The 16,478-nt window shown below is 38.0% G+C and overlaps 1 protein-coding gene and 1 long non-coding RNA gene across 2 annotated transcripts; both read left to right on the top strand.

The window, feature by feature from the left end:
* Positions 1-1,706: 1,706 nt before the first annotated feature.
* Positions 1,707-3,041, top strand: LOC143304374 (omega-amidase NIT2-A-like; the record flags this gene model as incomplete). Its single annotated transcript, XM_076626827.1, has 3 exons — positions 1,707-1,891; positions 2,277-2,445; positions 2,669-3,041. Coding segments are annotated over 3 exons (362 nt in total), but the record flags the coding sequence as incomplete, so codon positions are not given.
* A 5,260-nt stretch (positions 3,042-8,301) lies between these two features.
* Positions 8,302-16,243, top strand: LOC143304393 (uncharacterized). The gene is made up of 3 exons (XR_013061081.1): positions 8,302-8,385; positions 8,620-8,709; positions 15,262-16,243. It is a non-coding gene; the product is annotated as an uncharacterized LOC143304393 (long non-coding RNA).
* The last annotated feature ends 235 nt before the right edge of the window (positions 16,244-16,478 follow it).

Below are 16,478 nucleotides of genomic sequence, written 5' to 3'. Positions count from 1 at the left end.
TCTTGTATCATAAAACGTGTGGTCCGAAGAGCATGTCACGACCGGCATACTTCAAATCCGACGGACTGACGATAGAGATAAAGATGTGGCGGTACTCGGCGACAATGTATATCGCTGAACCATCATGAATGAACCATCAACATCCCAACGGTCCTTCCACCGAAGGTTCTAGAAGAAAGAGCACGTGGCAACGATCGCGGACGCCTAGCAAATGCATGGACGGTGGGGATGTTGAGGGATGACAAAAGAAAGTAATCGGATCCGATCGAAAGTAAAATCATAAGAGTCAGTCTTAGAAAGTCACGCCTAGAGTTCGGAAGTAGATTGTAAAGTGTATTGATGTTAGAAAAAAAATAAAGTTTTCTTTTTTTATTTTTTTACCTCAAATTCCTTTTTTATTTTGTTATTTTACGTGACAACACCATCGGCGCCTGGATGAACCTTGATAACTCGGCCCAGAGGCCAATGCATGGAGGGAACGTTGTCCTCTCTGAGGATGACGATTGTGCCCTTTTGGATGCTGTGTCCACCCTTGCTCCATTTATTGCGGTTGGTTAGCTCGTTCAAATACTCCTTATGCCAGCGGTTCCAAAAATGTTGTTTAAGCTGTTGGATATGCTGCCATTTGGAGAGTCGGTTCGATGGAATGTCGCTGAAATCTCGATCACGTAAGCACATTAATGAATCGCCAATGAGGAAATGTCCAGGAGTGAGGGCTAGGAGATCATTTGGATCGGTGGAGATAGAAGTTAGCGGGCGGGAATTGAGGACTGCTTCTATTTCTATGATAAGAGTATTACGGTGTTAAGCTCATATGTTCCTGTTTCTCCACTCGCGCTGCGCCATAATATCCTTTGATATTTCCGATCCTCTGGTCGTACGAGGAATTGCCGATACATTTTCTCGATATCGTCAGTGAGTACGTACTGATGAGCGCGGGATCGGTATCAACAGGACGCCGACAGGTCGAGGCATCAACGCGGCGCAACACCTCCGGGGCGATCCGCGGGTACCAACCGCCAACACTAGAGGGCTACGACGACAACGAGTTTGTCTGTCTAACTCGCTGGCGGTCGAATATACGAGCGATTGATATAAATACCGCACCTAGCGAGACTCCCTCTACGTCTAAGGCAGGGACTACCGGGCATAGCCTTACTGACGAGTCCACCGGTAGTCCCAGGACGAAACGCACAACTCTCTCTCTCTTTTCATCCGTCACGAATCTAATTAATATACAAAATAAATTGTGAATTGATTCGAGAATATAGGATTTCCCCATTTTCATGATTATCGTGATTTTTGTATAAATATATTTTTTAAGATACTAATAATTAGGTACTTATAAATTAGTATTATCAATTATTTTGCATTTATAATTCCGCCTCTAGTATAAGTGTTAATTGAAAACTAACTTTATGTTTCAAAAAGTACTAGCAAAGTCGTTGAGTAACAAGCCACTGATGCTAACACAAATAGCATTGTCGTAATTAAATATTTCTAAATATTCATTTTTCATTTTGAACCTGTAGAAACAATTTATTATATATACTATTAGCTAAGTAATTGCATATTTAATTAAGTCGAAATATAAAACTTAGTTATTTTGATAATTTAGAAAATAAAAAACTGACAAACATTTCAATTTAATTTATGGTTGGAACAAAAGACAGTTATTTTTCATTAATTGAAATATTGCAATGCAGAGTACTTTCCAAAATACGCCGAGAGTATTCCTGATGGTGAAACGAGCGTTGCTTCATCGAACGCAGCTAAAGAAAACAACATCTATGTAGTTGGTGGTACGATGCCTGAAATAGAGGGCGATAAATTGTACAATACCTGTACTATTTGGGGTCCCGATGGAACTTTGATAGCAAGACACCGAAAGGTAAGTAACATATTCCTTTATGGCTTTGAATTTGAAAATATTGGGGTGAAGAAAGTGACTCTATCTAGGAATAATTTAGGAATATACATATGTACATACGTATACTATAACCAATTCAATAATTTACGGTTTATAAAATACGTTATGATACAGGAAACGCCCATTTTTGTTGTAATGTGTAATATAAATTTTTCACATACGAAAATACTTATTTTTTCTCCTTTTTAAACATTATTAAATGATAAGATTTTTTAATAAAAGAAAGTGATAAAAACACTGTCAGTTATTAAATAAAAAATAATTAAAGTTTAGGAGTTGGTAACTTTGATATTAAATTACAAAAGTTGCAGCAATAGAATTAGCGACTACATTTTTATGTTATTAGGTACATCTATTCGACATCGACATTCCTAATAAGATTACTTTTCGAGAGAGTGATTCGCTCAGTCCTGGTAACTCCCTAACGACGTTCGATGTGAAGGGCTGCAAAATAGGTATTGGCATTTGCTATGATATTAGATTCGAGGAAATGGCACGCATTTATCGGAACAAAGGTACAGTAACTTAATCGATCAATACTTAACTAGCAAAAAATTAAATATCTTTCTTAAATATATTCTATATAAAATTAATATAATCTGTAACTCTGTATAAAAAGAATTAAAAGCACAATAAGAGGACTGTCCTCGCATATTCAGAAATGATGGAATGTGAACCGTGCAACTACGAAGTTAATTGGTATTTGGTGGCTTCATATTTCCTGCTTCTCTGGGTTAGGTTGCTAAATGCTGATATATCCAGCGGCATTCAATATGACCACTGGACCACTGCACTGGTCATTACTTCAGCGTTTCAGAGCGAATGATATTCAATTATACGTTGCCTGCATATCACCGGCTCGTGTTCCTTAAGCAAGTTACGTCGCATGGGGACATACACAGTTGACCCATCCGTGGGGAAAGATTCTTTACGATTTGGAAACTCAAGAGAATATGGCAGTCACCGATATCAAAAAAAAAAAAAAAAGAAAACTGGCGAACCGTGTGTTACCACAACGAGACACGCGATGCTATTTGTCGCTTTAAATTGTGCCGCAACTCGTTTTTGAGATCTTTGCCAGGGGCGCGTTAAAATATGCTGAAAATATATTTCTGGCTTTTCTGGGGTTTAACTGAAGTATGACAAATAACGTTGTAAAACATATGTACTTATGACTTACAGAGTAATTGAGTGTACAAAATATATAGTATACAAAATAGCCAGCGATTTAGGGCCTTAAAAGATCAAAAGAAAAGAAAAGAAAAGAAAAGAAGAAAGATAATATGTTGTGGCAGTCTAAGTCGATCTAAGAAAATAGATAAAGGGAGGGAGGGGCAAAGCTAGTTAATCTGGAAAGAATCCAAGCGTCAATTTCAAGCATTTACAGAGAATCAAGCGGGCTGGTTAAAGTCGTGAGTTGAGCAATTATCCCGCGTTAGGTTCAATCAGGTTAGTCCCACGCGAAATTGATCCAACCATGCGAAAACGAGTGTATTCTGATTTCTGTCGCAGATAATTCTGGCTAGTGCAGTACCTACACGGTGGTTGTTGAAATAGCCGCTTCTCATCTATTTTCCGCAGCGCGGACATCATCCTTTGATCCCTTACGACTAACGAAGTTTTCGAAGATGTACGGCAGTTTGAGATTCTACTTGAAAATGATCATGATTGCGGTCTGTGTGCCGTCTGCTCTTCTTTTTGTCCTTCCGTTAAAGACTGGTAAGTTGATACTGATTAATTATGCGATCGAAACCCTATATAATTGCTATAAAAATGCCGCTAATATAATATTCCTTCTTTCTTGTATCTGTCTGCCACTCAGGTCGTTTTACTAATTACAATAAGTAATTTCGACTTCTTTGCGCTCTCTTTTAACGCATTCGAGACCGAAAGAAATTCATATCAGTCAGTAGGCAAGGGTATAATATACATATTTTATATATAACTTATGTAGTAATGTATATATCATGTTAATTTCATATTTTTTTCAATATAGAATTATTATATATGTCGGGTTTACATTAGAATTAGGGTTAGGGGCGTAAAACGAATCTTCGTTTGGGTTACACGTTATCGTTATGCAATAGAGAAGACATTGACTAGTGCAAATACGATTATTATAGTACCGGACAAGTAACCGTGGTAGTTAGGTACTCGAGAAACTAATGACAATGATCCTAGGTTCAATAACGAATCCGCGGTCGACGGGATGATAGATGAACGTACTCACAAAATCTAAGTCGGACGCGTAATATTCACTGGTCGTAAAGAGTTACTCCTTTCATCAATGAGATCGCGAGCGAGAATGTCTTTCCCGTTCCGATCATGCCACAGAGGAAAACTATAATGGGGTGTGTCTAAGGATACGAGATCATCGGGTTCGTCGAGAAAAGCCTTCGTTCAGAAAGTAAGGGAAATTGGCGTTGCTGCTAATTGGTCAATCTCCATATCGGTGGTTAGAAAAAGATGCTAGCCGCCCTCGAAGGAAAGTTGCTAGTGGGAGACGCCGCTCGTTGAAAAATATGTCTCCCCTATCTTCCCGTAGTTGGGACAAAGACTGTTTGTCTGTTTGAAGGAATTTAGTTAACTAAACCTTAAGATTTATAACGGGCCCTCGGGCTAGCCGAACATGTACTGCGGGGACGCATCGACATCTGGCAATCATCTTACTCGAAGAATAGGGTCTGCGTGTGGCGAGCCACGGGACAGAAACCGTTGGAATGTTTGCTGTCGCGTGTCGCCACGAATATGTCTTTTAAGGAGAGCTATAGAATTACTCCACACCTTTGTTAAGCAAAGCGTTCATCCCGTGACCGCGGCTACGTTCGGCGACTGACTGTCGCCTCGAGCCCAGGAACATTATCACGACTCTAGAACAATTACAATCGGGTTGAATAACTACAATTGTTCAATTACAGACTCCGGTGTTCTTTCATCTCCGACATATATATATATTTTACATTTGTAGTTGCGCACAGATTTTATTAAAGAAAAGTGTTAACAATGTGTTTTCATGATTTATTTCTCGCGCCTGACTTCCATTAATCCTTAATATTCCTGTCGCCGTGACGCGTGTAAATCTAACATGGCTGCTCATAAATGTCATCAGCAAAGTTATAGTGACGGGTCTTTAATTTTGTTTAATATCGAAGTAATTTTCCGTCTGCCGCTCGTTTTTCCTTATTCTACCGCAATTAGAACATTTATTTATTAATATTGCTTTAAAGTGACAAAAGTATTGTTCGTGTGAATATACGTATATATATGTCGGAGATGAAAGGAAAGCCGAAGCCTTTCCTTGGAAATTTTGGGAACATCCTCTAGTACCTTAGCCTAGATTTTATTATAGTTGTAATTGCTTAAGATTTGTAATAAGCGAGATTGGGTTCGAGGTGACAATCGGTCGCTGAACGTAGCCACGGTCACGGGATGGATGTTTTATCTAACGGAGGTTTGGAGTGGTTGTATGTGTTTTCCGAGAAATGTGGTTGTGGCGGCATGCGGCCTCGAGAGCGGGCCTAGCCACGTGTGATGTTGCCTTGGAGGTGCCGATGCAATGGGACATACATTGTATTAGTAATCAAAACTCCAGGCAGAAACTGCCTAGCAACGGCGTTGGGAACTTTCTCGATGCTTCCAACGAGTGTGCCTAGCAACGGCGTTTGGAACCTTCTCGATGCTTCCAAACGGGTATAGAAAACAAAATGCAATTGTACAGGGAGAAAAATCTCCACGAGGCTGGCATTCTTGCGATTGCCTTGGAGAGTGATACATCGAGCATTTTCGACGATCGCATTTGCGTCTAAGTTAGTTTCGCTTAGTAAGGAGTTATCCCGGTGACCGTGGATTCGTTTGAACTCAAACATTGCTAATAGTATTATTTAATTTAATTATTCGTAGATCGTATTATTCATTAGGCTTAGTGTTTGTTAGACTTATTATTAGTTGTACTTATTATTTGTTAAGCTTAGTGATAGACCTGTATATACGTGTAAACAAAATCTCGGCTTTGTGAAACGATGGCTAGTCCACATGAAGAGTCGTCGCGCGCCCAAAATTCGAATCCTGATCCGACATATATATTTATGTTGTGTGTCATTTTAATATGGCTAACGTTTTGTAATTCTTCGATTGCGTTATTTATTGTTTTGAGTAGTTTATTTTATAGAGTATTCGATAATATAAATATATATATATACGTATTCATATGCATATTTCTCTTGGCAGTGTAGTATTCATACGAAATGAAATGTCAATTATTTATTTATCCTTTACCGGAATGTAGGCTAGTTTTAAGTATGTATCTTAGATTATCGGTTTGATAGAATTCGCACACATATATATATTTCTGACAATGTAACCTTCATTTCTTTAATAATACAATATTGTATGTTTTATGTATTCGTTAAACTATTAGTTTTTGACTTCATGTATACTTCTATTTCATAAATTGATAATATTGTATTTATTGCATAGTATTGGAAGCACTGTCTCTAATATTTACTAGGTTATTACATGTTCGGCATATATGTTTATACTTATATGTAACTCTCCAAATTGATTGATTGAAATATATTTATATATATATATATTCCTGGCGTTTCAATTATTTTCCCCTTTTGTAGTTATTCTTATTTCCTGGTTTATTTAGAATTGTGTGTATATGTATTTTGTTTATTGGTTGGATCCGTTAATCGCCCTCGTTTTGTTAATCCTTCCTTTCGTTTCGTAGTGCCGTGTGTTCGTTTGTGCATTCAAATCCTTATTCGCGTGTTTTGTATAGAATGGTTTTCTTGTTCTTGTTACGGCGCGTGCGGAGCGCGGGACGTGACAACCCCGCCCTTGGAGTTCCAATTTCCAAAGGAAATTTGGCTGATGGTATCTCTGAGTTCGCTCAAGGCGGACGTAGATGTCGTTGGTAGTTGAGTGACTACCGGTGTTATCGATATCCCTTGAGGTTGTGCTGTTTGATCATCGATATTTCGTCTTCTTTTGAGGTATAGTAGCGGGTGGGTGACTGAGCCGCATATTGCTCCTAATAGGGCGATTCCGCATTCGTAAGTTTCACGTAACTGGTATCCGTGTGCGGCTATATATATTATTGTCTTGATTAGTTTAAATATTGCGAGTATTCCAAATATTGCTGCACTGACAGTTCCAAATTCCATAAAACCAGTCCATAAGCTTGATACGGTATTTTTCGCTATTGTCGTTAATGTGTTTTGTCCATCATTCCCAGGATGTTTACTGTTCCAGGGACGATTGTTTTTCCTGTTGCTCCTCTGGCCAATGCGTTCAAGACTGCAGATTTTCTGCCGGGAACATGACGTGGTCCCGTAGTGCATCGAGGTCTTTTGAGTATACATTCCGCTCGTGGCCAACGACGATGGTGCTGAATATCGCCACGTTTGGCGCACGTCCGGGCGGAGTTCCTGTGGTGCGATTCCTTTGCCAAACGGGTAGTTCCGAGTAGCATTTTGTTGTATGTCGTACCTTTACTTGTACCGGAATGCATTTGACTATATGGACCGCTTCTCCTGCGATCAAAGCCATGTGTCCTGGGTTTTGGTTATGGTGTATGCAAATTCGTCGGGCGGTAAGTTTGCCAAGCTTAAAGCGTTCTCTATTAGTTTCTTCTGTGTGGTGTATCTTTGTGTCAGTGTATCATGGTATAATGTTTTCATTTCTCGAGTTTATCAGAAATAGGAATAACCTTTTGTAGAAAAAGAAAATTTTATATTTGTATATATTATATTTTTTTCTTTTCTTTTTTTTCTTCTTTTTTTTCTTCTTCCCCTTTTTGTTTTTTTTGTTTTTTTTTATTGTTAATACCTTTGTTTTATTTTAGGTTTTACGTACTTGTTATCAGTGAAAATAAATATTATGAATACTACTTGGATTGTAATTATATACATATATGCGTATAAAATCCACTTCTACATGTTAGATATAATAATATAACAATACTACGTAGATCAATACATAATAAAATATCCTTTTACTCCGGTTATATTTATTACTAACTCTCAATTAATCTATCTTAATTATTTTCTAACCACTTTCTATATTTATCAGCTATTTTATTTCTTCTTGTTAATTTGCGAAATCCATGCATGTACACTTCCTTGTATGGTGATTGATTGTTCACGAGGTAAGTTGCACTTGCACTGTTTTCATTATTCGTTGAACTAACACGTTTTACATTCAAACAGTAATTGGAACACTCGTAATAAACTTCTTTTCTTTTTCCAAGTTTCCGCTATCTGTGTCATTCGACGAACAGTGCCACGCCTCCACAGCACCGTTATAACATTTAGCGATGCTGCTCTTTGCATTAAGGCAATTGAAGTTAATTCGTTCGTTTATTTTCAGCTGGTACATGGTGTTCCGCAAGCAGGAAGCCATAACCTATTTTGCATGTAGACCTTCTTGTATGATGATTACTTGTTTACAAGGTAACTTTCACTTCCCCTCTTTTAATTATTTATTGAATCGACATGTTGTATATTCAAACAATAATTGGAGTACACATAATAATTTTCCCTTTTTCTTTTTAGGTTTTCGCTATCTGTATTATTCGACGAACAGTGTTACACCTCCTTTTGATTTATCCATAATATAGTTATAACATTTAGTAACCTTGTATTTTGCACCGAGACAATTGAAACTAATTTATTCACTTATTTTAGGTAGCTGTCATACATTGTGTTCCACGAACAACGATCCATAACCTATACTTGCACGTACACTTTCTTGTATGTTGATCACTTGTTCACAAGGTAACTTTCACTTTCACTAGTTAATTGTTCATTGAGTTAACACGTTTTATATTTAAGCAATAATTGAAACACGTATAATAATTTTCCTTTTTCCTTTTAGGTGTTCGATATCTGTACTATTCGACGAACAGCACTATAACATATACTACCGCACTACGTTGCCCACTGAAATCGCTTTATTCATTGCTTATTTCGATTATGCGCTAGTTTTAACTTGTTTAAATGCACCGTTCGCGGAATCCCTTTTACTTCGATCTTGACGTTTTGGTTCTGCAAGATTTCTAGCACTTTGTATGGTCCAGTATATTGATCGGAGAATTTTCCTTTACTGGGTTCTTTTAGTAAATATATCGAATCTCCTATTTTAAAATCTTGGGGGTTGATTCGTCGGTCGTAATATTCTTTTGATCTTAGTTTGGATTTTATCAAATTTTCTCTTGCCATTCGTTGTACGGTGTTAATTTTATCGAACAGATCTTCGAGATATTCTGCGTAAGTTGGTTCCATGTTCTCTTCGATTATTACTTCACCAGTAGGTTCTCTGGCTAGATGTCCAAAAACTAATTCGTGCGGGGAGAATTTCGTTCCTTCGTGTACAGAGGTATTATAGGAAAACATAGCTAATTCTACCCATTCGTCCCAATTTTTGGAATTTTCAATGTACAATTTGAGATATTCTATCAGCACGTGGTGAGATCTTTCGATTGAACCGTTACTTTGTGGATGATATGCAGTCGTGGTATATTGTTTGATGCGGAATCTCTTTGCTACTTTCTTCATTAGTGAGGATGTAAAGTTCGTTCCTTGATCAGTGAGAATAGCTCTCGGTGACCCGAAACGACAAATAAATCGCTTTACAAAAACGTCCGCTATCTCGGCTGAAGAGATTCCTCCTAGTGGAATCCCAATTGAGTATTTTGTTAACAAGTCTTGGATAGTTAATATATATTCGTTTCCCTTTTGGGTTTTTGGTAATGGACCTATAATATCCATACTAACCTTATCGAACGCTTTACCTGGTGTGTCTGTAAGTACCATTGGTTGCTTTGCTTTTATTCTTGTGAGTTTCTTCAATTGACATTCCTTACATGTTCTTACGTAATCTTGAATTTCCTTTTTCATATTTTCCCAATAGTAATGTTGTCGTATTCTTTGATAAGTTTTTGTTATTCCTTTGTGTCCTGCTACGCTTGATTCATGTTTTTCTCGTATTATGTTGTTCCGCGCTTCCACAGATGGGGTAATTACTTCCCCAGTGCAAATGGTGATGGTTAAGGTTTTTTCCATAAATATTTCCTTTAATTTTCTGATTGTATATCGCCAGGGTATTTCCTCCAAGTTTCCTTTGCTAATGCTGAACGAAGTTAACTGTTTTTCATTTACTACGTCTAATAGAGATCTTAGCGAGTTTAATAAATTTTCTGGTGTTATTGGAATATTTCTATTTTCCTTTATCGGTAGGAATACAATGTATTTTCCAGAATCGTAATTCAATCTTGCTTTTTCTAACATTAAATCTTCATAACGAGGTAATTTTCCCGTTTCCTTCATTTCTAAGGCTCCTTTATCTATCAGATTGCCATGTATATCTATAAATACTACTTTATGGTCATTTACTCTCGCAATTGAGTCTCGGGTTTCTGAAATTCTTAGTTCCGCAATTATCGTAGGTCTCGTGTCCTTTTCTCGTTGTTGAATTAGTTCTGGAATTACAGTGGAGGTCTCTTTTTCGCTTGTTGTATCCGTGCCTTCTTTTTCTCGATTGGTTATTTCTCTATCTGTACTTACATCGATTTCTGCTAATGCTTGGTCTAAATATTTTATGGGGGTTTCTTCTATTGTAAAATGTTTTCGGGTAAAACCCTTTCCTTGATTTTTAGAATCACTGGATTGAGGCAAGACGTGTGGTTTAGCTTCGAATATGGGAGAGTCTTCGGTTGACGTATCTATTTCGAATCTTTTTGAGACAGGATAGCGAATCGGTGAGACTTCCTCTCTCTTTCTGATTGGTAAACAAACTTCCGGAGGGTTCCTAGATAATGCGTCTGCGTTTGCGTTCGCCCTGCCTTCTTTGTATACAATATCAAATTCGAAGTCCGATAACTTTAATTTCCGTTTCCAAATTCTTGAAGTAGGATCTTTGATAGAATGCATCCACACTAAAGGTTTATGATCGGTTACGATGGTAAACTTTCTTCCGTAAAGATACGGTCGGAAGTGCATTGCGCTGTAAACAATTGCCAGACACTCCTTTTCTATGGCAGAGTAGTTTTGTTCGGCAGGATTTAATAGCCTCGAGGCATACGCAATCGGCAAATCCTTTCCGATTGGCCCTTGACTCAGTACACCGCTTATTGCATATCCTGATGCGTCTGTAGTAAGGTTAAAGGGTTTAGAAAAGTCTGGATATTGCAGGATGGGTTTCGTCACTAACGCTGTCTTTAAATTATTGAATGCGTTTTCTTGATTTTCTGTCCATTTAAAGGGAGTGTCTTTCTTTAATAGTTGTGTCAATGGTTTCGCGACCTTGGGGAAATCGGGGTATAAATCTTCTGTAATATCCTGCTAGTCCCAGAAATTGTTTAATATTTTTCGCCCTCTTTGGTCGTGGAAATTTTGATACGGCTTCGACTTTCTTTGGGTCGGGTTTCACGCCATCCTCACTAATTATATGTCCTAAATAATTCACCTCGTGTCGTAAAAATTCGCACTTATCAGGTTGTAGTCGTAATTTAGCTTTCCTCAGTCTTTCCATTAATTTATTAAATTTAATTTCGTGTTCTTGGAGAGACGTGGAATAAATCACTATGTCATCCAGATAGACGAATAGTTCTATTCCTTGCAGACCAGATAATATTGAATTCATCAAACGTTGAAATGTTGCTGGGGCATCTTTTAATCCAAAGGGCATTCTTTTGAATTGAAAATGCCCGTATGGTGTCGAAAATGCAGTTTTGTGGGCATCTTCCTGTGACATACGGATCTGGTAAAAGCCCGATGCCAAGTCAAACGTGGAAAAATATTTTGCACTTCCTAATTGATCCAATATTTCTGTAATGTTGGGTAGTGGGAAGGCATCGCCAATCGTTTTATCGTTCAATTTTCTATAATCGATGACTAATCTCCAGCGCTTATTTCCCTGCGAATCGGGTTTTTGGGCACAATCCATAACGGGGAGTTATATGGAGATATTGATGGTTCCACTACGTCCGTATCTAGTAGTTCTTGGACCTGTCGATTTATTTCTTCTCGATGTATTGGTGGATATCGATACTGTTTAGTATTGATGGGTATATTATCCGTTGTAATTATCCTATGTTCCAGAACTTCGGTTGCTTCCAATGTATCTCCTGGAATATGAAACCTATCTTGATTATTACGAATCAATTTTTTAGCATTTTCCTTTTCTTCTTCGTTCAAATGTTCGAGTCGTAGTAACTCATTTATTTTATCGTATCTACTTTCCTCCGATCTTAGAACTGTATTACACGCTGTCCTAGGAAGCGGGGAGGGATTTTCAAATTCCTTAATTACCATCGTTGGTGTTGTAAATACGTAATCTCTCGAAGTAGTATTTATTACTCTTATGTAACCTTTTCCTTTATGATTCCTCACAACTGCATTACCAAAATAGATTCCCTTGTTCGATTCTTGGAATAAATCCCTCTTTTATCTCTGGATTAGCGATATTAATCGAACACGTTATTGAACTTCGCTTCGGTATAATTATTTTTTTTTTAGTATCGAAGGGAATATAAATATTTCCCCATCTGATATGTTTTCCCTCATAATCTAAACGAGCCTTACAACCTGCAAAAAATTCGGATCCTAGGATTCCGTCTTGATCGATTAGCAATGAATCATCGACTACATGAAAAACAACCGGATGGCCCGCAACCTGTATTACCGTCTGCCCTAAGAAGACCAGGCTCGTTGCCGTAATTCCTCGCACTTCGATTGATTCCTTTTCGTCGATGATGGCTGAATCGAGTAAAGCAGGTTTCTTGATAATGTTGATTTCCGATCCAGAGTCTAATAATAAACTCGTCTTAGTCTTTAGATCTGGGGAAACTATTCGTGCAGTTGGGGTCGTTGGGGAATCGTTAAATTTTATTGAAATAATTCGGAGAGGTCGCCTTCCGAATCTGAATTCAACTCCTGATGATTTTCCTTCGCCGGTTGCTTGTGCTTCACTCTTTTCCTTTTGCCTTGAGATTCTGGATTCTCTGTCTGTGACCTCGTTTGGTTATGGGATGACTCCCCCACAATATTTAGTGGTTGTTCGTTCGATCTTATGGTCGGCATTGCGTTCGCTCTGTCTCTCGTTATGGGTGGTGGAGTCGATCTCGCGGGGGTGGCTGTCCTTGTTGTGTTTGTTGCCGTCGGCGCCGGTCGCCTGGTTGCCGCCTGTACTCTTGGGCGATTCGGCGTATCGTTCCTTCGTGGCTCGCCCCATTCTCCCGAAGGACGTGTTTGGTTTCCCGATGGTCTCGAAGCATAGGGTACGATTAATCCGGCATCTACTCGGGCTTTAAATTTGTAACAGTCTTTCACTAGATGCCCGGGTTTTTTGCAATAGTTACACGTGATATTTTGTCTTGTAGAATTCAAAAAATTCTGCGATGGAGGTAGCGATCTTCGATCTTGGCGGTTGTTCCTGATATTGTGGTTAGTGTTCGAAGGATGTGCGTTGTCGCGTCTGTAATAGTTCGAGGGTGTCGGTCGTTGGGGTCGCGTTCTATCGGTTATTTGTTTCAATTCGTGTGTTGCTTTGACGGCTTGACGATACGTATCTTCTAAAGTATGGAACCCTGCTATTTTTACTCGCACATATACCTCGTTCGGAAGTCCTTTAACGAAAGCTTCTTTCGTTTCCCAATCTATAGTATCTTGGATATCGGGGGATATGATGCCGTAGTCGCCTCTTTCTCCGTCCATTATTGCCAATCTAAGATTTCTAACGCGATCCATATAATGTAATATGTCTTCCCCGGGTCGTTGCAATATCGTTCCTAATTCCCCTTTATATTCGTTAAGAGATTTCTTTGGGCCGAATAGATCCTTTAATTTGTTTCCGAAATCGTTTAGACTCATTAATTCTGTGTCTTCGATGGCGAGGAGCGCGTGTCCACGGAGCTTATTTACTAACAATTTTACCAATTGAGGTTCTTGATATCTGGGAATCATATTTCGCGCGCGCTCACAAGCTCTTAAAAAGTGGAATACCGATGGTCGATATCCGTCAAACACTGGCACCGATTCGATCGCATCTTTTAGCTTAATTGGCTGGGTATGTCCACTCGGCTGGACCGTCTCTTGTTGCGTTGTCGGCGGCGATACGGGTGTTTTAGGTTCTTGTTTTGTTTTAAGTTCGAATAAGCCGCTTTGTAATTCGGCGAGTTTTGCACTCATATCGCGAAAGTTCGCATCCCATGCTTTAAGCTTTTCCGACAATGTCAAAACCATTTCTTCGTCCAACGATTCCACTACACTCGCCATTGTTTCTTAAATATTTGTTAAATATATATATTAATCAAGATAGACTAACTAAATATTAACGACAAGACATGACTGAACTCGGTGCAAAGGAATAAAGTTATGCTACACGAAATAACTGGTAACACAATACACAAAACATTAACTAAATTAAACGAGACTTACATAAATGCAAGTCACGTATAATCGAAACAATGACTATTGAAATTCGGTAACAATACAATCCATTCTATCGCATTAAAGTAGCACACGGTATTGACACACACAATATCATGAAACACAAAACAATATTACAAAACACTACTAAATAAAATTATAGTGATTAACAATTAATTAGTTATTTCAACAACACGTTACTGTTGACATTAAACCAACGCCATACCAAAGAGACACGCGAGCGATCATGTTGAAAAATTCGTCGCGCGCACATACAAATAACAGCCAATGCAATACAATACAGCATCATAATAGCAATGTTAGGTACTAATAAAAAAAAACACAAGAAAATGGGGGAGAGAGTTAAGGAAAATATATATAATAAATAACAACTAACATAATTATAACATATTATATATATTATATTATATACAGGGATACAGTATTCGTACAAAGGAACAGATCCAAACGAAAATTATATATATAAAAATAAATAAATAATATATATATAATATCGTGATATAATATATTTACAAGGAATGGATGATACAGATGTTAATCGGACAGAAAAAAACGATTGTTGTTCAACCTGAACTATTCACACCAAACGTATAGAAAACAGCACAACTAAATAATTAGATAACGACTCGACTTTCACAAAATGCAATCAACACTCTCTCGGCAACGCCACTCGCAAACTCTGTTTGTTGATTCCTTTTCTCCCGTCCCTTGGCAACCGCTCGTGGCCAAGATCACGTAGGTCTCCTCTTTCCAAAACTACGCGATCAAAAACAAACGCCTCGGCTCTCGCGACATTCCACGCGGTTCACCCGCCAACTCCCAGGCCTCTCACTCACGATACTACATATATACATTAACTATTTTTATATGTGTGTACAGAACTGATGGCGAACTCATCAACCATTTTCTGAACGACGGATGGAAGAACATGAATAGCAATCCGCACAGTGGAACTGTAAAGTATTTGTGCGCCACTCACGAAACCAAACACTGATGCTATCCACCTGTAAACAAACAACATTTATAACTATGCATATAATTTTCACTTATGTTCACCACTATATATATACACGCATGTTGTAAAGTAGGCGATATTTATAACATTCACTTCCATTGATAATGCAAGTGACTCATAAAAATAAGCCGTCATATTTACCATTGCACGCACATATATATATATATATACTCGAAAACAAGGTACATTTGTGATATTTATTCCTATTGATGATATATACTTATATATTTATAACAATAAAACAAATCTCATTTAACCTACTTACCAATACGTATGCATATATGTATATAATTACAATCCAAGTAGTATTCATAATATTTATTTTCACTGATAACAAGTACGTAAAACCTAAAATAAAACAAAGGTTTTAACAATAAAAAAAAAACAAAAAAAGAAAAAGAAAAAGGGGAAGAAGAAAAAAGGAAAGAAAAAAAATATAACATTGTTAGGGAAGTGATACATTTACACTGTACATGAGAGTGAGTGTGTAAGGGCCAGAGGGCGTCAAGGTCTTAGTGGAGACAAAAGACTGTTGCCAGATGTTAGAAGAATCTAGGATAGTCGGTTGGCGACCAGCGTGCGTGCAAGACGTTCTTCAGAGAGTAATATAGATGTATAACTGTTGTGTGGGAAATGTAGGCAATAATTTGTATTCCCATATCCTCGAATTTCCTTAACAAATATATATAAATATAAAATTTTCTTTTTCTATAAAAGGTTATTCCTATTTCTGATAAACTCGAGAAATGAAAACATTATACCATGATACACTGACACAAAGATACACCACACAGAAGAAACTAATAGAGAACGCTTTAAGCTTGGCAAACTTACCGCCCGACGAATTTGCATACACCATAACCAAAACCCAGGACACATGGCTTTGATCGCAGGAGAAGCGGTCCATATAGTCAAATGCATTCCGGTACAAGTAAAGGTACGACATACAACAAAATGCTACTCGGAACTACCCGTTTGGCAAAGGAATCGCACCACAGGAACTCCGCCCGGACGTGCGCCAAACGTGGCGATATTCAGCACCATCGTCGTTGGCCACGAGCGGAATGTATACTCAAAAGAC

The sequence above is a fragment of the Bombus vancouverensis genome, unplaced genomic scaffold (genome assembly GCF_051014615.1).
Source record: "Bombus vancouverensis nearcticus unplaced genomic scaffold, iyBomVanc1_principal scaffold0033, whole genome shotgun sequence".
Lineage (NCBI taxonomy): Eukaryota > Metazoa > Arthropoda > Insecta > Hymenoptera > Apidae > Bombus > Bombus vancouverensis.
The sequence above is the reverse complement of the archived record's forward strand: the minus strand, read 5'-3'. Positions and strand labels throughout refer to the sequence as shown.